Source organism: Pelophylax lessonae (genome assembly GCF_965119305.1).
Source record: "Pelophylax lessonae genome assembly, chromosome: 1".
In the NCBI taxonomy this organism is placed as follows: domain Eukaryota; kingdom Metazoa; phylum Chordata; class Amphibia; order Anura; family Ranidae; genus Pelophylax; species Pelophylax lessonae.
The window spans coordinates 116,280,044-116,301,921 of record NC_138768.1 but is presented as its reverse complement, the minus strand read 5'-3'; the positions used below and the strand labels follow the sequence as shown (position 1 = coordinate 116,301,921).

The following is a 21,878-nucleotide window of genomic DNA, read 5'->3' as shown; positions in this document are numbered from 1 at the left end:
TGCACTGGTCCAAATGATTTGCTGGAGGGAAGAGGGGGGATTAAGGTGTGTTGTTGTTTTTCAGGGGTTGGGCTTGGCCTCTTAGTTCCAGTGAAGGGAACTCTTAAGGTGTCGGCATACCAAAACATTTTGGACAATTTCATGCTCCCAACTTTGTGGGTACAGTTTGAGGATGGGGCCCCTTCCTGTTCCAACATGACTGTGCACCAGTGCACAAAGCAAGGTCCATAAAGACATGGATGAGCGAGTTTGGGGTGGAGGAACTTGACTGGCCTGCAGAGTCCTGACCTCAACCCAATTGGGATTAATTAGAACGGAGCCTGTGAGGCAAGCCTTCTCATCCAACATCAGTGCCTGACCTCACAAATACGCTTCTGGAAGAATGATCAAACATTCCCATAGACACACTCCTAAGCCTTGTGGACAGCCTGCTCAAAAAAGTTGAAGCGGTTATAGCTGCAAAGGGTGGGCTTACTCAATGTTGAACTCTACAGACTAAGACTGGGATGCCATTCAACTTTGAGTGTGTAAAGGCAGGCGTTCCAATACTTTTGACAATATAGTGTATGCTTAGGGCAGTATCGGACAGCTGTGAAGGACACATCGGATGATTTTTACTGGAAGCAGAAACCTGCAGGTAAAGGGATATACACCATTACACAACTGTGCCTGGTGCTGTAGCCAAAAAAAAAAAAAAATATATATATATATATATCCCTAATTAATAACTTTCATTTTTAAATTTATTTCAATTTGGCTTTACTTGATTTTGGTTACGATAAGTAAGTATTGAGGCTAGCAACATTAATTGTAATCAAGAACTGTAGGAGGATGTCAATAAGAGGTCTTGTAACATGATATGAGATGATATAAGAATAAAGGATTGCTATGATTAGTGCAGTTATTTTCCTTTTTATCAACAATTGGATTATAGAGAAGTTTATGGAACATGTTATCCTGCTATACAGTGAAATGCTTTAAATAGGTCACATGGTCTCCATGATTAACTGCAAAAAAACAGCAGGAATTCAACAGTAAATCAAAGCTCTGTATTTTTCAAATAGGCTTTGTTAATTGCCATTGGTTTATAATGTCCTCTAAATCACCATTAATGTCAGCTCAGCATTACATGATGCATTAACCAATACAGCTTACGTGATGAAGTAGGCCAGACTAAACCAGTGAATGTATTAGTGTTGCATTTTCCATATGTGAACAATTAAAGTATATAACTGACATAAAACATTTTATTTCTATAATAAGCTCTGTAAAGTTTCCTTAAGATTTGGAATTATGTTGCTTAGGACAGTCCTACAATACAGTATCTCACAAAAGTTAGTACACCCCTCACATTTTTGTAAATATTTTATTATATCTTTTCATGTGACAACACTGAAGAAATGACACTTTGCTATAAAGTAGTGAGTGTATAGCTTGTATAACCATGTAAATTTTCTGTCCCCCTCAAAATACCTCAACACACAGCCATTAATGTCTAAACTGCTGGCAACAAAAGTGAGTTGACCAAACAGTCAATTTAATTTGTATTCATTTGTGCAGGCATTTTACATGTATAGATCTAAAGGAGATTGTGCAATCAGATTATATAGTGTATGGTCATCTATAGATTTCCTCTGCCATCCCTCCTGCTTACACTTTTCACCCATACCATTATGACCACAGGAAAAGTGAATAATATTGATCACCTTGTTACAGTGGCAATTTGTACAGTTCAATTTTCTTAGTACAGAATAGTAAAAACATTTGCTAAAAGATTTTTTACATGGATTTCGGCAGGTAATCCAATTTACCCAACATATTTCGCTATAAAAAGATCATCTTCAATCCAACTGGATTAACTGCCGAAATACATGTAAAAACTTTCTTTTAGGAAATGTTTTTACTATTTTGTACTAAGAAAATTTAATCATTTTTTAAAAATGTATAGTTTGTTGTATATTGCACCAATTTAAAGCCCCGGTTTTCTGTAAATTCAATGTTTATTAGGGGGGTGGGGTGCTAGTGACTTTCAAACACTCAACCTTTCTATTCTTTGATGTTGTTCCTGAATTTGAGTTCATGAACGCTGTAAAATGGGAAAGTGGTAAGGATTTGAGAGACTTTGACAAGGGCCAAAAGCAACTCCAAAATTGCAGCTCTTGTGGGATGTTCCTGGCTTGCAGTAGTCAGGACCGACCAAAAGTGGTCCAAGGAAGGAAAACCGGCGAACCAGCAACAGGGTCATAGACAGACAAGGCTTTCTGATGCACGAGGGGAGTGAATGCTGGCCTGTGTAGTCTGAATTATTAGAAGAGATACTGTTGCTCAAATTCTTAAAAAAGTGAATGCTGGCTCTGATAGATGTCAGCACGTGCAAAGCATCACAGTTTGTTGTGTAATGGACTGTGTAGCCACAGACTAGTCAGAAGGTGACCATGCTGATCTGTGTCCACAGCAAAAAGCACCTACAGTGGGCATTTATGTATCACAACTGGACCACAGAGCAATGGAAGGAGGTGGTCTGGTCTGATGAGTCACGTTTTTCTTTTACATCATATGGATAGCTGGGTGCATGTGCATCCCTTACCTGGGGAAGAGATGGCACCAGGATGCTCTATGAGAAAAAGGAAAGTTGGTGGAGGCAGTGTGATGCTTTCGGCAATGTTCTCTTGGGAAATCTTGAGTCCTGCCATTCATTTGGATGTTGCTTTGACATGCACCATCTATCTAATCATTACTGCTGACTAGTAATGAGCTTAACACACGAACAATTGGGGCGCTCGGCGGGCAGTTCGCCTGCCAGTGAGCGCCCCATAATGCAATGCGTGATTGTAGTGCATTAAGTGCTTGAGATTGGCCAAAGCATGCACCTGACCTGTATGCTTTGGCCAATCACAGTACAATGTCCTGTCAGAGCCATGATTGGCCAAAGGCAGGGTGCCTTTAGCCAATCATGGCTCAGGGGCTAAGTCCACCCCCTCACTATAAAAGGCAGCTTACACAGCAGCCATGTGTAGTGTGTTAGGAGTGGAGATTAGGCAGGGTAGTTAGTGGATTGTGCTTTGATGTTTAATGCAGTCAGTGCAGTGTAGTGTAGGGCTGATTCATCTTGTGTAATAGTGTACTGCAGTCAGTGTAGTGTAGTGCTGTGCTGATTCTTGTGTAACAGTGTACTGCAGTCAGTGTAGTGCTGTGCTGATTCTTGTGTAACAGTGTACTGCAGTCAGTGCAGTGTAGTGTAGGGCTGATTCATCTTGTGTAACAGTGTACTGCAGTCAGTGGGATTAATCTTGTGTAACACAGTGTACTACAGTCAGTGTAGTGCTGTGCTGATTAATCTTGTGTAACAGTGCACTGCAGTCAGTTTAGTGTAGTACTGTGCTGATTCTTGTGTAAGACAGTGTAGTGCTGTGATTCTTGTGTAGTGGGGCCACTGAAGTGTTGGTGTATACACCATGTCTGTGTCACCCCACTGATCCCATTTTTTTTCCTTTTACATTTTTTGTTTTTGCAGCATCAGGTTCTATTGCTGTAATATTAGTACCCCCCCCCCCCTTTCTGTGTCGCAGGTTTTCACAGATGAGAGCAGGTTTACCTTGAGCACATGTGGCAGACGTGAAAGGGTCTCGAGAAGCCTTGGTGAACGTTATGCTGCCTGTAACATTGTTCAGCATGACCAGTTTGGTGGTGGGTCATTGATGGTCTGGGGAGGCATATCCATGGAGGGACGTACAGATCTCTACAGGCTAGACAATGGCACCCTGACTGCCACTAGGTATTGGGATGAAATCTTTAGACCCATTGTCAAACCCTACACTGGTGCAGTGGATCCTCCTGGTGTACGTTAATGCCCGGCCTCATGTGACGAGAGTATGCAGCTGTTCCTGGAGGATGGAGGAATTGATACCATTGAATGGCCCCCACGCTCGCCTGACCTAAATCCAATGTCCTCTGGGACATTATGTTTTGGTCCATCTGATGCCACCAGGTTGCACCTCTGTCTGTTCAGGAACTCAGTGATGCCCTGCTCCAGATCTGAGGGGAAATACCCCAGGACACCATCCGTCGTCTCATTAGGAGCATGCCCTGTGTTGTCAGGCATGCATGCGAGCATGTGGGGGCCATACAAACTACTGAGAAACATTTTGAGTTGCTGCAAGGAAATTTAAGAAAAATGGGCCAGCCCGTTGCATCATTATTTCACTTTGATTTTCGGTGTTTTTTGAATTGAGCCCTCTGTAGGTTGATAATTTTCATATCCATTAAACGACGTGGCATCCTTTTGTTCCCAACACATTACCCAGTCTATATCAGTATAGCTATCCAGCATGATATTTTTCCTCATTGAGATCTGATGTGTTTTCAAAGTGTTCCTTTAATTTTTTTTGAGCAGTGTATTTTCATATGTAAGTGAAGCCACGCTACCACAAGAAGGCACTTCTTTAGTGTCCCATACTAAGACCTATATAGCAATGAATACATTGAGAGCAGGTTTAATTGACGCATTTCATCACATTATTGACATTATCAATGGTGGTACCTGTACATTACATCATCACTGTACTATACAAAAAAATTCTATCCATCTACCAATCTACTGAAAAAAATAAATTTATTCTCGAAACTGGCTTTAATGTCAGTTCCTAGAAAATATAATCACCGTTCTTTACACTAAGCTTTCACAAGTAGTTTAAACATTGAAAGAGCTTCATACTAAACTGAAAGAAAATACATTTCTATTGGACATCAAATTGATTTCATTTGGATCGTTTTTTTCTCTACACTCCCCCCATTCTACCCTGGAGGAACTCTGCAACCCCTGGTAAAACCATTTGTTTGGGGGTCAATAAGAATATTGTACCTTACCTTGGTGGCCAGTGGGAAAGAAGCCTCCTTTACAGTGGTGGTCAGATCATTAGGGCATACCACTTACTCCGCCGAGTAGCGTTGGCTCTGCAACTTTGGCTCTGCCGAGTGGTGTTGGCTTTGCAACTTTTGGCTCTGCCGAATTGAATTGGCTCTGCCAAATGGCATTGGCTCTGCAACTTTGGCTCTGCCAAGCGGCATTGGCTCTGCAACTTTGGCTCGGCCGAGTGGCATTGGCTCTGCAACTTTGCCTCTGCATGTGGCATAGGCTCTGCAACTTTGGCTCTGCCAAGTGGCGTTGACTCTGCCACTTTGCAAGCACTATGAAATGGAATGTCAGTTTTATACTGCTCAAGGAACCCCTAGCAATCTCCGTAGGAGCCCTTGTTTGAGGATGGCTGCCCTAGTATCTGAGGCCAGGTTTATTCTTGGCACTGAACTGTAAACAGAGCTCAAATCATGTGGCTCATATTGAGCAAAGTTGTCTATATGCTTGTATACTGTAGAACAGTGTCCTTTGGAAAACGGAATGCTATGTTTTTATACAATAAATGGAACACCACACGAGGACTGTAATAATTGCCCTTTACAGAGATATTTACACTTCAATGTCCTTATGTTTAGCACTTCCATAATCCTTTATTCCCCAGTGCTTCATCTCTTTTATTTTAAGTCTAGTCTTTCAGAAAGCACATTGATTAAACTGGTCTTGATGGACCAAAAAGTAATTTTCTGTGTTAATTATTCTGAGTCGCCTGATGTGACAGTTTCATACCCACAATTAATAATTCTGGCATAATCATTAGGGATCTGTGATCAGGTTTGTAGGGAATGCCAGCACATCTCATCAGCACCAAACTATTTCCTGTTTACCCATGGTTTGTGTTTATTTTCTTTCTCTCCATAGACTTCCAGATGGGTTTTCACAGCTGTTAAACTTGACTCAGTTATACCTAAACGATGCTTTCCTTGACTTCTTGCCAGCTAATTTTGGCAGGTGAGTACACAACCTTGTTTACTCTTTTTGCATTATCCTTATGATTTGAAGGAATGAATTTTCGATATTCTGACTTGACAAGTTTACTAAATAGTTTAATATAAAAGGCAATTTATGTGCGGATGTGCTAATAAGGACATCGCTTGACTAGGCAGGATTTGATTTGTTCAGTGGAAGGACAGTCTAGTGGTAGAAACTGATCTTTCCCATAGGTGTCTGTGAAGATACACTCCGACATTTATTTCCAGCATTAAAACTTAATTAAAGGGTAACTTCACTTTCATGGGGGAAAAAAGCAGTAAAAAATAGCGTATACAATTGCGACACAAGTCCTATTGTAATTCAATGTTATTAAAAATCACCTTTCCTTTTTAATCTGCAGTGCTGTCATTTTCTGTAAATGCAATGCAATATGGCTTGTATGATTGGTTCTGATTTTCCCAAAAGTCTGCACTAAGATGCAAGTCAGATTTCAGGTATCCTTTGCAACAAAAATGCAGTTTCTTTATCGTTCATCGACAGACACAGCTCCATCTAGTCAGAGACTATAGGGTTATGCTCCTCCTATCAGGAATAGGCACGAAAAAAGCTTAAGCACACCTATGGGGGCTGTCCCTGCAGGCATAAACCCACACACTCTATCATAAAACAGTTTGTTTCTGCCTAGTTTAAGTAAAAGGACGTAGCTTCCTGCAGGGACTTCGGTCTTAGCTATTATAGGAAAATTTGTTAGTTTGTGATTTTTTTTAATTTTCACTAGTTAGTTTCTGAGGACCAAGATCCAGAGGAACTACAAGCAACAGCCGGCTGAGGTTTCGCACTGGATAATCTAGATCCTTAATGTCTCCCAGCCTGGCCAGCAAGCGTGAGCAGATTATAGTCCAGAACTAAGCCTCAACATGACATTGCCCCGACGGATGGGGACGAGCCTGCGAGTGGACTGTCTCGCTGGGATGCACATGACCCGGAATGCCCTGAGTCGCAGCTTTCCCTTGGCTGACAGCACCCCCATCCCGGGTATGAGGTGATCTGTTTCGGAATGGCGCCCACCTGGTACTGTGGTATATTGGTGGTAAATTGTCTCCTCAAAAACCCCTGGTGGACGTGGGCTGGCTCGACACGCAGACTGGTCTTCACCATTGGCCTGGTTTCACAATCTCTGACCGAGTGGGCTAAGCTTTTACGCCGTGACCTGGAGGAAGAGCAGCTCCCGTCTGCCTTTGCTGAGCTGAGGGCTGCAGTTTATCTGTGATGCCTCTTTGGATGCGGCTCCCCAGGATTTCTAGACTGTCTGTTTAGGCAGTGGTCCTTCGGCATGTTTTGTGGCTCAAATGTTGGTCTGCAGACCAGACCTCTAAAAAAGTCTTAACTGATCTTCCTTTTCAAGAGGATCGCCTGTTTGTAGCTACCCTGGATGACATCATTAAGAGTCTCACAGGGGGGAAGAGCACCTTTCTTCCGCAGGCTAGTAAGGGTAGGGAACCTTGTCGCAGATGGTGCCCATCCCTCTCGGTTTACAGGAAGTTATTTACCAGACAAGTGGGTCCACGAAGTGATACGGTCCAGCTACAAGATCAAGTTTTGTTCTTACCCTCTGGAAAAGTTATTTCCTTACAATGTGCATCTGTCCCTGGACAGATTGCAAGCCCTCTTTGGGGAGGTGCAATACCTGTTGCTTCAAGGGCTGATTGTTCCGGTTCCAACTTTGAAATTTTTTCAGGGGTTTTATTCAAACCTGTTCATGGTCCCAAAGAAAGAAGCCAAGGTGCGTCCAATTCTGGATCTCAAGGCTCTGAACTGCTTTGTGCAGGTACAGAAGTTCAGAATGAAGTCTATCCGCACAGTGGTGGCATCCCTGCATCAGGGGGATTTCCTTGCCTCTATCGACATCAAGAACACTTACACATTCCAATATGCGTCTGTCACCAACGATTCCTCCGCTTTGCCGTGGGAGAGGAGCATTATCATTTTTGGGCGTTACCCTTTGGTCTCACCTCTGCTTTTCGGGTATTCACGAAGGTGTTGGCCCTGATGCGGGCATTGTTACATCAGCAAGGGATCGCAGTGCTGGGCTACTTGAACGACCTTCTCTTGCGAGCAGAGTCTCCTACTGCTCTGATGGACCACATGGACATCACTATACTGAGTCTGAAGGAGTTTGCTCTGGTTCATTCCACAAAACTGGACTGTCTTGGTCTGACTCTGGACTCTGATCTAGCCAGAGTGTTCCTTTCTCTGGACAACCTCCAGAAGTAGCATGCTGCGATTCATCACTTGCTGTCCAGCAGGTGGTCGTCCCTCCGGACTTCATGAGGGTGCTGGGCCTGATGGTTTCTGCCTTCGAGGCAGTCCCGTTTGCACAGTTCCATACGAGGTCCTTGCAAAGGGAGATCTTGGCCAAATGGGACAAGTGTCCGAAGTCTCTGGACAATCAAATCCAGCTTAACCGAAAAACAAAAGGGTCTCTTATCTGGTGGCTTCACTCTCTAGCTCTTTGCCAGGGCAAATCTTTTCTCCCCCTGTATTGCACAGTGGTTACCATGGATGCCAGTCTTTCCAGGTGGGGAGGTGTCCTGGGTCGGAACTCTGCTCAGGGAGTTTGAACACTGGAAGAGCCCAGACTCCCGATCAATATCCTGGAACTCAGAGTGTTCGGACGGTGCCTGAATCTTTGGACGGATCACCTCCAGGAGTATCCGGTGCGAATCCAATCGGACAATACCATGGCCGTGGCTTATGTCAATCACCAGACTGGAACAACAAGTGTATTGGCAGCTCTGGAGGTAGCCGGCATTCTTTGGTGGGCAGAACGTTTCGTTCTGGCCCTCTCTGCCGTACACATTCCAGGGGTGGAAAATTGGTAGGCGGATTATCTCAGTCGGCAGGCGTTGGACCAAGGGGAGCCCTTCATCTGGAGGTGTTTCATCAGCAGTGTCTCTGGTGGGGCACCCCCGAGGTGGATCTGTTGGTATCTTGGCTTAATAGGAACGTGCACAGGTTTGTGGCACAATCACGGGATCTGCTAGCGGATGCCACAGACACGCTGGTGGCCCCCTGGGGCCAGTATCATCTGATTTACGCCTTCCCTCCTCTCAAGCTTCTGCCGAGGCTCTTGCGCAGGATCGAGGCAGAAGGAATTCTGGTAATTCTAGTGGCCCTGGATTGGCCTCGCCGGTCCTAGTACGCCGACCTGGGGCAGCATGTCGCCGACGTCCCTTGGAGGCTACCTCTCCAAGGAGGATCCTGCTTTACAGTCGCTGGCTTTGACGGCTTGGCTGTTGAAAGCCAGGTGCTGAAGGATAGAGTTTTGTCTGAGTCAGCAATTTCTACACTGCTGAAAGCTAGGAAGTCTACTTCTAGGAAGATCTACCATCGTACATGGAAAAAACATACATTTCGTGGTGTGAATCACTTGGTGTTCACCCTCAGTCTTTTTTGGTGGCTCGGGTCTTGACCTTCCTTCAACAGGGGGGTTGAGCAGAAGTTGGCCTTGAGTACCATTAAGAGCCAGGTGTGGGCCTTGGTGATCTTGTTTCAACGATCCTTGGCCACGCACTCCCTGGTGTGTACTTTTATTCAGGGGGTTCGACATTTGACTCCACCAGTGCAGTCCCCACTTCCGCCTTGGGATCTCAACTTGGTGCTTTCAGCTCTACAGAAGCCTCCTTTTGAAAATATTCAGGGGATTCTCCTGCTTACGCTATCCCAGAAGGTGGCCTTTTTGGAGGCTATCACCTCTGCAAGCAGGGTGTCGGAGTTGGCGGTGTTGTTTTGTCGTTCCCCTTATGTTGTGGTCCACAAAGATAAGGTGGCTCTTCGCCCCTGTCCATCGTTCCTTCCAAAGGTTGTCTCTGATTTCCATCTGAATGAGGACATTGTGTTGCCCTCCCTGTGTCCCAGGCCAAAACATCCTAAGTAAGTTGCGTTGCATTTCCTGGATGTGGTTCGGGCTATTCGGGTGTACCTGGCAGATACCGAGTCTTTTTAGGGAGTCAGACTCACTATTTGTGCTTACAGATGGACCTCGAAAAGGACTATCCACTTCTTCTGCGGCCATGTCCAGATGGATCAGATGGACGGTGACTCAGGCCTATTCGATTAAGGGTCAGGTTCCTCCTTTCCCTGTGAATGCGCTCTCTACGTGGGCACTCAGTGCTTCTTGGGCCTTCCGTCATCAAGCATCAGTAACACAGGTGTGCAAGGCAGCTACATGGTCGTCTGTGCACACTTTCACAAAGTTTTATAAGGTGGATGTGTTGGCATCTGTGGATGCCTCTTTTGGCCACAGGGTTTTGCAGGCTGCGGTTCAGGGGGCTTGTTCCCTCTTTTGGGGGTGTAATAGTTTTCAGGTGAGCTCCAGTTGTTTTGGTTGAGCGCCTGTTACCTAGTTGACTACAGGCTAGCCTTGGGAATTTATTCTTGCTGTTCCCACCCCTCATGTTTGACTATGCTTTGGAACGTCCCAATGGTCAAGAATATCAAGAGCTGTGTTCGACAATGAATGAAAAAGAAAATGGGATTTTTGACTTACCGTAAAATCCATTTCTCTGATGTTCATTGACGGACACAGCACCCACCCTTCTATGGAGTTGTAATACTTCTGACACTGCTTGTATCAAAATGGAGTACCTATAGCAGAGAGGGAGAGTATACCTCCTGAGACTGCCCATAGGTGTAGTCAAGTTTTTTTTCTGCCTAGTGTCCTACTCCTATAGGGGGCAGTATAACCCAATGATCAAGAAGATCAGGAGCTGTATCAGTCAATGAACATCAAAGAAATGGATTTTACGGTAAGTCAAAAATCCAATTTTTCCAGAAGTCTGTATGTTGAAAAGCCACTGTGTTGCTGTTTTTTTAATGCTACATGTATTTTACAATTTGGAGATGAAGGAAACCTACTTCCTACCGCGGGCTGTGGTTCCTTCTGCCGGCTTGTATGTCCACTACAGGATGTATGAGCAAGTGGAAGGAACCACAGCTTGCAACAGGGGGAAGCACGTATTGCACCCACCTGAATGGTTAAAGCAATAGAAAACTACTGAAAAAAAAACCCTGCAAGACAATAGCATAATGTGCTATTATGCATCGTGAGTGGCTAGAGCCCCGATGACGTCACTCCCACGCATGCGCACGGGAGCCCTCCATTCCTTTAAGCACTGCGTGATTTTAACGGACAATTGCGCGGTCGTATGATGCTTTACCCAAATGAAATTGACATCCTTTTTTTCCCCACAAACAGAGCTTTCTTTTGGTGGTATTTGATCACCTCTGCAATTTTTTGATCATGCCCTATAAACGAAAAAAGAGCGACAATTTTGCAAAAATAACAATATTTTTCACATTTTTTAATATGAAATTCCCCCCAAAAAAATGTAAAAATCTAAATTTTTTAACATTTTAGGCCAATTTGTTTTCTGCTACATGTTTGGTAAAAAAAAATTGCAAAAAGCGTATTTTGATTGGTTTGCGCAAAAGTTATTGCGTTTACTAACTAAGGGAAAGATTTTTGTCATTTTTATTTATTTATTTTTTTTTAACGAGTAATGGCGGCGATCTGCGTTTTTTTTTTTTTTTTTTTTTTCGGGATTGCGGCGGATAGATTGGACCCTTGACTGACATTTTTGACACTTTTGGGGGTACCAGTGACATTACTACAGTAATCAGTGCTATACATATGCACTGTTACTGTAAAAATGACACTGGCAGGGAAGGGGTTAACTTTATTTGAGAAGGAGGGGTTAGTTGTGTCCCTAGGGGCGTGCTTCTAACTGTGATTGGATGTGGCTTGTGATGTAACAGCAGAGATCTACATAGCAGGACCGTATGATCTGTGCTGTTACACAAGGGAGATTGACAGGCGGCTTTGTTTACCTTAGCCGTCTGCCTTTCTCCCGGTGTAATCGACGATCGCGAGTGAGCGGCGGACATCGGGTCCGCCGCTCACAGGGGCGGGGTCCGTGAGCGAGCGGGAGCGTGCCTCCGGCGGCGCGTGCTCGCTCCCTAGAGCCTCGCAGGCCCCTCACTTTGCCTGTGAGGGGCTGACTGCCGACGTAGATAGACGTTAGGCACTCGGCAAGTGGTTAAGGAGCTCTGAAGTTCTGGCGTGATACGCCAGACCTTCAGAGCGCATGCGCCACTGATGTCAGCGGCTGCATGCAGGGTGAATCTCTCCTAAACTGTGCAGGTTTAGTAGATATTAATTTTACCTACAGGTAAACCTTTTCATAGGCTTACCTGTGGGTAAAAATCACCAAGCGGCGTAAAAAAAACACTTTATAGGATAGGGTCGCCTTTCTAAAAAAAAAAAACCAATAATTGTTTTTTGCAGGTAAAAAAAAACGTGCATTTATTTTATTTATTTATATATATATATATATATATATATATATATATATATATATATATATATTTTTTTTTTTTTTTTTGGAGCCTGTAAAGCATTGTACCTGCGATCAGCAGATCATGGGTGCAGTCTGAGATTCCTGCAGACTGTGTAGCTGTCTGCTCGTACCTCATACAGCACTGCAGCGATAGTTTTACACACGGGCCGCCAGAATGGCAGGTATAGAGCCTCTTTTTTTCCAAGCACTGACTTGATAAAAATCATTGAAATGGTGAACATAGTAGACTTGTGCTTGATATGCATATATGCTCAGGTAACACATTGGCTATAAGAACACAAAAAATATCTAATAAAATAATTTATGTACTAAAATGCCAAAGCTTTCTCTGCTGTCAGAAAGACCGTTTATATCAAACCATTTTGTATGAATTACAATGTGTATCATAATCTGATGTTGGAGTGTACAGAAAGGTGATACTGTTGGTGGTGCACAGCCTGAATGTTACATCGTGTTTTATGCAGAACATCGGGATAATTGTACTATCCCCAGACCCAGGGGTGATTAGAGCTTACTGTTTGTACTGGATTTATAGATAAAGAGCCTGTTAAGTTGGCCATACACTGCTCAAATGTCAGCCAATTCCTGCTGGCTTTGCCGAAATGTGAGCAGTGTAGAGTCCTGCCGTCACTGCTCCATTTGACAAAAGTCAATTGTTGTGGGCATCTTTAGTTTTCAGAGTGTGGTAAAAACCAAAACATGCTGGAGAAATTCATCCAAAATGTGGCTGAATGTATCGGCATTGTTCTTTTTCATGAGTCATGTTGTATGAAAATATTTTCTTGTAATCTTATACGTATGTGAAGTCAGCAGACCATCTAACTTGTTCCAACGGTTTGCTTTATTGAAGTAAAAAAAGGCTTGTCCATTGTCCATTATTATTACCTGCCAGTGCCCATATTGTGATTTGTATGCCGCAGTCAGTATTCTGTGAGGTCTGATGGACAAGCACACACTATTAAACGCTACAGCTCCGCACTGCTGAACTCATGAGCCAGCTCATAAACTTAGTGCCACGGTTTCATTTGCAGAACCCATGTGGGAAATCCGCTCAAAGTGGCTAGCACTATACAATTTTTAAAGGGTGGTATCTGAGGTCTCGGAGTTTTATGCTTTTGGCCTCATATTGATTGCAGATGCTTTTAAAGAAATCCATTTGGCTGCTTTTCTCATGGTGCAATTCTTGTGGGCTTTGTTAAAGAACTGTGCTACAAGCCTAAATCAATGGCCTTAAAGTCATTGTTCTTGTTTAGCACGGAGCTCTTGTTTTATTCTAGACCTAAATTCTTGCTGGCCTTGTCCTGTTGAATAACAGTGTAATATAATAGGAGCTGGGCCCTTCCCAGACAGGTCATGAAACATGCATACTCTTCCAGGACGTAATGTTCGCAGCCCAATTCCAGTGTTTGCAATCAGAGGTGGAAGTTTCATAATTGCTCGTTTGTTCCTGATGTGCCTGATAACAGCCTTCGGCTTGTGAAGAACGGTTTACAGTTACAGGAGTCGTTCCAAAAGAGATCTTGTATGGCAGCAGACTTTTTTTTATGATCGCATCTCATGAGTCTTATGTAACTATGGAGAAGCTATGGCCGGAGATGTGTGCTTAACTCATCGCTGTTGTGGTGTTGTGACTGTGTACACAGCTCTTTGCACGCATCAGAGTTCAGATCAGGATCGCCTCAGGGCTGGTAGTGATGCATTTTAGCAGTCTCCAGGGAGAGAAAGTGGACATTGGAGACAAAAATAAGTCACACTCTGCAAAATTATTTATTTACTACAGGTACTTAGGCTCAGTTCAAACTTGTGTGTTGCAGAAGTGTGCACAACATAGTGTATTCCCACAAATCAGAAAAATGCGCTGCCAGTTTGCAAATGCACAGCAGTGCCTTAATTGTTAATGGAACCCCATGTATCTAGCAACATGTGCACGTTCACTTAGTAACAAAGTTGCATGGGTTTTCTTTTGTGCAGCAATATTTTTCATGGACTTCTTTAGCAAATATTTTTGTGCTGAAATCAATAGGCTGCCCTAAACATGACGCATAACAACGCACACTGTGTTGCATCTGAGCAGGTTTGAACAGAGCCTAATATATTGCAGGACTTTGTATACTGTAAATTTATATCAGTCCCTGCCCTCAAGGAGTTTACAATCTAAGACCCCCTATCTCGCATGCTGATAAACATCCAGATACAGTGGGTATAGAAAAGAATCCTCCTCTTTTAAAATAATCACATTTTGTTGCTTTGCAGACTGACATGAAGACAGAAACAGTTTTTGTTTTATCCAGCTGTATTTACTCAGTGCAACTTATAACATTAAAGTAAGTGCCCATTCACACTACCGCGACTTGTCAGGCGACTGGTCAGCCTGACAAGTCACGGTCCATGCAGTGCTACGGGAACCGTTCTAATAGGAGCGACTCAAGTCACTCCGACTTAGAAAGTAGTTCCTGTACTACTTCAGGGCGACATCGGAGCGACTTGCATGGACATTCATTATATGAAGTCCGTGCAAGTCGCGCCGAAGTCGCGGTGCACGCGACTTCACAGGTCGACCCCCCCCCCCCCCCCCTTCTTAAAATGACTTTTAAACTCAATCAGGTGTAGCTGATAACCTTCTCAATGGCACACAAAGCCATATGACTTGCAACTGTGATCAGCTGTTGTCATTTTGATTAGCTCAGTATCAAAATAGTTTTCTTGGAGCATTTAAGTCCCTGGTTGTGCAACTGAAGCAAACACTTAACTATGGGTGGCAAGGCACTGTCACATGGATCTCCGGGGATAAAGTCATGGACAGGCACATGTAATGAGATGGATACAAAAAAAATGTAAAAGACTTTATCAATGCCTAGAAGCACAGTGAAGTCTATTATTAAGAAGTGGACGGTATTTGGTACAACACAGGCCCTCCCTGGGTCAGGACGTCGCTCCAAACTGGATGAAAGAGCCAGGAGGAAACTGGTCAGAGAGGCTACCAAGAGGCCTACAGCCACTCTGAAGCAGTTGCAGTAATTTATGAATTTGTGTCATTGTGTGCATGTGACAGCAATATCACAAACGATCCACAAATGTGGCTTGTATGAGAAGGTTGTAAGAAAAAAGCCACATGCAGTCACAACTGACCTTTGCCAAAACGCACCTCAAAGACTCTGAGGCCACATGGAAAAAAGTGTTCTGGTCAGATGAGACTAAAATCGAATTGTTTGACCTCAACACAAAACAATATTTCTGGGGGGAAATCCAATACAACTTACCATCCAAATAACTCCAAATAACACCATTCCTACAGTAAAGCATGGAGGTGGTAATATCCTGTTATGGGGGAGTTTCTGTGCAGCAGGGACTGGAGCACTTGTCAGGATAGAAGGAAAAATGGATGGGGCAAAATACCGCCAAATTCTTGAGGAAAATCTGCTGCTCTCTGCCAGAAAGTTGGTAATGGGAATAAGGTTTACCTTTCAACATAACAATGACCCAAAGCACACAGGAAAAAAAAAATGACCACACAGCGGTTCAAGGAGAAAGAAGTGAGTGTCCTTCCATGGCCTAGTCAGAGCCCAGACTTAAACCTGATTGAAAATCTGTGGAATGACTTGTAGTCAACAGACGGTCACCATCAAATTTAACTGAATGTCAGCAGTTCTGCAAACAAGAGTGCGCAAACATTGCAAAGTCTAGATGTGCAAGCTTAGTAGAGACCTATCGCAACACACTAAAGGCTGTAATTAAAGCAAACTGTGGTTCAACTAAATACTGACACAAGGGGGGGTGATCCTTTTTCCAGCTCAGTGATTCTCCTTTTGAATTTTTTATATTTTTCTGACATATTGTGGTGTTCTTTCAATTGGATGTTACAAGTTGCACTGGGAAAATACAGATGGATAAGAAAAAAAAAAAAATGTCTGTCTTCATTTCAGACTGCAAAGCTACAAAATGTGATCATTTTAAAGGGGGATGGTTCTTTTCTATACCCACTGTGCATACTAGAGCCAATGTAGACAGGAGCCAGTTAACCTACAGCATGTCTTTGGAGTGTGGTAGGAAACATGAGTACCTAGGGAAGCCCACACAGGCACAGGGAGAAAATGCAAATGGTGTTCTGACTGCAATTTAAATTGGGGGCCCCATTCTAGAAAATGCATTTGCTGTCTGTCCGTTCTTTGCTTATATTAGGACAATTTTGCATATACTGTATAAAACTTAAAAAAAAAAAATCTAATTCTGCTAGGCTCCTTTGTATTTTCTGTTTTGAAGATTTATTTTTCCTTAAGATATTCTTTTGCCTATTGAAATGCATAAACTGTCATAACAGAACATCATTTTCTGACTGCATATATGAATAATTGCTGCAGGTTAACAAAACTTCAAATTCTGGAGCTTCGGGAAAACCAGTTGAAAATGTTACCAAAGTAAGTTTTTTTTCATTAGTATAATGTTTACCTGACACTGATATTTTAATGTATTCTGTAAAGTGATGACTAGTCTTGTGATCAAATCTGGGAGATCCAGGAATACATGATTGAACCAAACTTACAGGTTGAACAGAAGCCTTCTAAAATGGGCGCCTGCACATGGGCAGTATTCAAGTAGAGGCTGTTCATGTAAAGGGAATGTTCACTCTGCAAAGTAATCAAAGTAACCTGTGCTTTGAATTCCCTATCATGTGCTAAGGAACACAACATGGCCTTTTTGTAGCCATACTACTGCTTTAAAAAAAAAAAAAAACACAAAACAAGCAAAATCCTGTTTAAAGTGGTTGTAGACCCTTAGATATGTGAAGTAAATGGCCTCAGATGATACAGAGATGAAACAAATCCTCCTACATAAGTTGCACCTGTTTATCTGCAGTCTTCTCTTTGTTTTTTTAAAAACCTAAACTTCTAAAGCTTGTCTGAGCTTTCAGAAAACTGGGGTGGGGAGCTGAACTTACACTCTGCAGAGCTCAATCAGAAGAGCTCTGAGAGCTGATCGGAGGCAAGGGACACACCCCAGCACACAGGAATAGAGCTGCAGCTGTCAATCACTGGCTGTGACCTAGAGCTCCCTCCCCTATCACCATTTTTCTATTGGTGTCAGGAAAACGTGTCAGAAGTGACTAATGCAGAAAGCAGAGAAACCGGGCAGCAGACAGAAATCACACTTGGTGCTCTGGATGGAGATACGTACACACTTTAGAGGGATAGGCTTTGTATATGTTTCATGTCTAAAGGTTTACAACCACTTTAATGAATAGTTAAATAAGAGTTGGGCGTAGGAAAGCCCAGTCACATGACCTGCCTTTCCTTGGTGTCATGCATAGGACACCACAGACTCTACATCAGGGTCTGCATTCCAGGAACTACTTGTAAAATTCAGAGCACAGTGTGGAGTAATCACTGTGCTGTCTGTTAAAGAACATGTTTCAGTATATACAGTTTTTTTATAACTGGGCCCCTATATGGAACTATATTTTTATTTTGTTCAGTGGAGGACAACGCTCTGCTTTAGATAATCACCAACTGCAAATGGCGATATACCCAGATGTGATAATCTAGGGCAAAGCTGTGTCCTCCAATAACTGCAGAAAAAGGGATTTTACAATGAGTTCAAATAATCCTGTTCTTTTTTTTTTTTCTTTTCCTTTTATTTACATTAATTTAAAAAAAAAAATCCCATAGAAGAGGGCCTTCATTTCATCATAATCATCATCTGCTCCAAGGCTCTCAAAGTTTTTTCAGGCTTTTGTTAATGGACGCTGCGTAAGGTTAGCGATGCCAGGTGGCTGCACAGCGAGGTGAAGTATGTGTCCTGGCTGTGGCTGTAGTTTGAATCATTAGGACACACCCTGCACTATGCTGCCAGAACTGGGAATAAGGGTGTTTATTGAACTGGCATTCCACAAAATCATACACTTGGATCTGTGCGCATTTCACTGCTCTGTTCATTCTGCATCTGACAATGTTTATCATCGGACCGGCTTAACAACAATCCTGTGTCTGTTCATGATGTTTTAACGAAGAAAAGATTCAGCTGGTTGCCAAAAAGAAAAGCAAACAAAGTACTAGCAGCTTGTCAGCTGGGAGTCGTCCTAGTTTAGGCCTTCGTCAGCCTGAGCCACAGCACAACTCTGTGGGGTCTGCAAGGTTCACTCCTCTTTCCTGAAATACAGAATGAAAAGTAAAAAATACACGAAGGGGGTAAAAAAGATAATATACTCACCTTTCTCTTTGCTTCTGTAGTGCAAGGGGAGATGTCATCCTGGTGATGGGATCCCGGATCCACCCCCTTGTTGTGTTTTTTTGGGGGTTTTTTGTGCAATGTTCTACAGAACATCTAGAAATGTAAATTGCACATAAACTGTACCCTGAAACATTATCTTTTGTCTTCAATTCCTCCTGAAAATAGCAATGTGCTTTCTGGTATGTAAGTGTACCTACACCCTCATGGATATATACCTTGAGTGTGAGATCTAAGGCTCTGCTATCTCTACCTGCTAGTCTCATTTGATTGGGAGTCAGATTTGATGATGTCCCCCTACTATACTGCTTACTGTTCTCCCTGCTGAAGGTTCTAAATTGAAGAAGTACATTTCTGTCTTTACCAAGGTGGCCACCTCCACATAGAGACGCAGTTTAGAACAAGGCATTGTAAGTCAGTAATGGGGAAAGATGCCAGGAAGACCACAGGCAATACTGATAATTAGTCCTTTGCCCTCTGCCTGTCTGCCTTTTTTTGTCACAGCTTTCAGAGTGCAGTTCCTCTTTATCCCCTTCCCTGTCCACCTCCCAGCCTTTTTAGAGTTCTAAAAGATGGGAGGCAGAGGCGAGCATTTTAGCTATGTGACTGCTGTGATTGGCTGTCAGTGGTCATATGATTGGAAAGCTTCTGATCGCAAGTATGTACCGGGAGCCTACCGATTTGCATCGGGTACCGTCCAGGGAGTTTACACAGGGCCTCATATATGCGGCCGCTCGGAATTAAGGCCCACCTGCGAGAGGTCACATATTTGTGTATTGTCGTTGCCAGGGGTTAGGTTTTTTCAGCATTTCGTCAAGAGGGATAGAGTCCGCAATATAAAGGTGGACCTTGTTTTTCACATCCAATGTTACTGTGAGAGATTTGACTCCCAGAACTCGATGGATGATGGGAGTGTAGTAAGACTCGTTCATACCATATGTACTGTAGTACATACCAGCCAAACATGAACATTTTTCATACTTATTTTATTGTTTCCCTCATAGCCTGAGCAATTCACTGATTTTTACTTGTTTCTGGAATTTCTTTTTATATTATAGTTCTTAAAGGCGCTATGTAGGGATTGTTTAATGATCGAGCCCTTACCTCTGCAACCTGCACAGCCAAGGGCTCTGTAAGGTCCACACCTACTCTTCTGTCAGTCGCTCTGTATCTCTCCTTTTCAAGCAGACCTTGTCACCTATCAAGGAAAAGAAACGCTAAACCCCAGTAATACACCTCAGAGCACCTTTCCCACCTACAAAATTTGCCAAAGTTAACAGGAGCAGGTGATTTTTAAAAAAAAAAAAGTTAGACAATTTATGCGTGAATCGCATTTCGTTTTCAAAATATATTTCCATAGCATTGTGCAAGAGTCATATCTTTAATGCAGCATATGTGAAATGTAATGGGGAAGAATGCTGGCCCTTACAGGAAACTGTGACATTTATATGTCACTATAACAAGAGCTAAATATCGGTTCCTCATTTCAGTCTGCAAAAAAAAACAAAAAACGATTGCAGCATAAGTGAAATTCTAGCCAGTATGGTCATGTGAGGCTACATTGAACCTTTAACAGTGAATATGACCATATAACTATCACTCATTACCACCACATCTAACTTGTAGAACAATAGCCATCCTTTTCTACTGCTCCTGCCCAAAGTGTGCTCAGTTTGACTTCTTTTCTAAAACAACATGGCTTTTTTATAATTCTCCTAATTTTTTTATATTTAATTTTCCCCTTCTTTTTAAAGTTGTTAGTTGTTGATCCTGCCAGTTGTCCTGTTGTGCTCATCTCCTGTCTTTGGCTGGCAATCCTGCAGTCCTGCTGCTGAATTTGCAGCGTCTTCTCTCAATTGCATAGGTGTTTATCTATTTGGCTCAGTGGTGACATTGCCACAATCCTCTATTACATAGGTGTTGTTGGCCAAGGGATATTGCTAACAAAGTCCACAGGAGAGTTAGTGTAGGGGCATCCTTAGTGAGAGGGATCAGCGGGTTGCGCGGTAATGTCTTAAAGTTATCTGGTCTGGAGATATTTTGTGACCAGTTCAGTAGTTTATACTGTACTGATTTTACTAGTTCTTTAATTAGTATCCTGATTAGTTTATTCATAAAGTGACAGCATCGTCTGTGTTGCCACCATGATTATTTTAACTACGAAAAATTTTCCCTAACCATTTTAAGGGAATGCTTGACTATACCTTTAATGTAATTCCTAGCATTGAGTTCCTTGCTTGATGTGTTGGAGCAGTTATCTATATTTACAGGACAAGTATCAGTCTGGGCCATTTTGTATCGGGTATTCTGGCTTATCGTGTTAAGAACGTGAAATGTCATTCTTAGGAGTTCCCTGTTCTACCTTTGAAATTTTAACTTGATTGCCATGTTCCTCTTTCAGAACCATGAATAGGCTGACGCAGCTTGAGAGACTGGATCTCGGAAGTAATGAATTCACAGAAGTGGTGAGCAGTCCTTGCTATTTTTTAATTTTGTTACTTTCACTCCCAGGTACATTAACAGTACTTAGTACACAGGAACAAAGAAATATATATTTAAATATGTATTCTTAAATTAAAAAGTACCTTATTTTGCTCCCAGCATCCTCCAAATTCTCTTTTTATGCTCTGGTCCAGCTTCTTGTTAGAGGGAGGCCTCGCTCGTTTTTCATGGTCCCACTGCTTGTAAAAAAAAACATAGCCACCCTATCTTGCTTACTCCTAAGATGGACTATGAACTATACTCTATGGCATTGGTCTCTCTGCTCATGCCAGGGTATAAGGTGTAATCCTAGACTCTGATCTCTCCTTCAGTCCCCACATCCAATCACTGGCTAAATCTTAACCACCTTAACCTCTGCAACATGTCCAGAATTTGTCCCTTCCTGACTAACAACACCACAAAACAACTTATTCACTACTTGGTTTCTCACCTTCACTACCGGAACTCCCTCCTCACTGGCCTACCTTTACACAGGCTATTCCCCTTTAGTCTATTGTGAATGCTGCTGCTAGACTAATGCACCTTACTAACCGATCCATGACTGTTGCCCCTCTGCTTACACTAGCCCAACATGTAAAATTCAAATTACTAACCACAACATACAAGGCTTTCCACGACATTGCCCCCAGCTACATCACCAACTTCATCTGCACATATCGCCCAAATTGTCCTCTCCGCTCCTCCCTAGACATGTTTTTCTCTAACTCCTTTGTTACCTCCTTCCACACTTGCCTCCAAGACTTCTCCAGAACCTCTCCCATCCTCTGGAATTCCCAACCCCAGTATGACCGGTCTGCTCCTACCCTGTCCACCGATAGGCAATCCTTTAAAGCTCCTTTATTTAGGGATGCCTACCCCACCTCCACATAAGAACTGTACTTGAGTCACCT

At 42.9% G+C, this 21,878-nt stretch overlaps 1 protein-coding gene across 1 annotated transcript in view; it reads left to right on the top strand.

Annotated features, from left to right (window-relative positions):
- Positions 1-21,878, top strand: part of ERBIN (erbb2 interacting protein) — a 277,776-nt gene that overhangs the window by 198,553 nt on the left and 57,345 nt on the right. Inside the window, exons 6-8 of the mRNA XM_082263628.1 lie at positions 5,774-5,863; positions 16,623-16,679; positions 20,888-20,951. Of these exons, the coding sequence (XP_082119754.1) occupies positions 5,774-5,863; positions 16,623-16,679; positions 20,888-20,951 (211 nt within the window). The remainder of the gene's footprint in view (positions 1-5,773; positions 5,864-16,622; positions 16,680-20,887; positions 20,952-21,878) is intronic.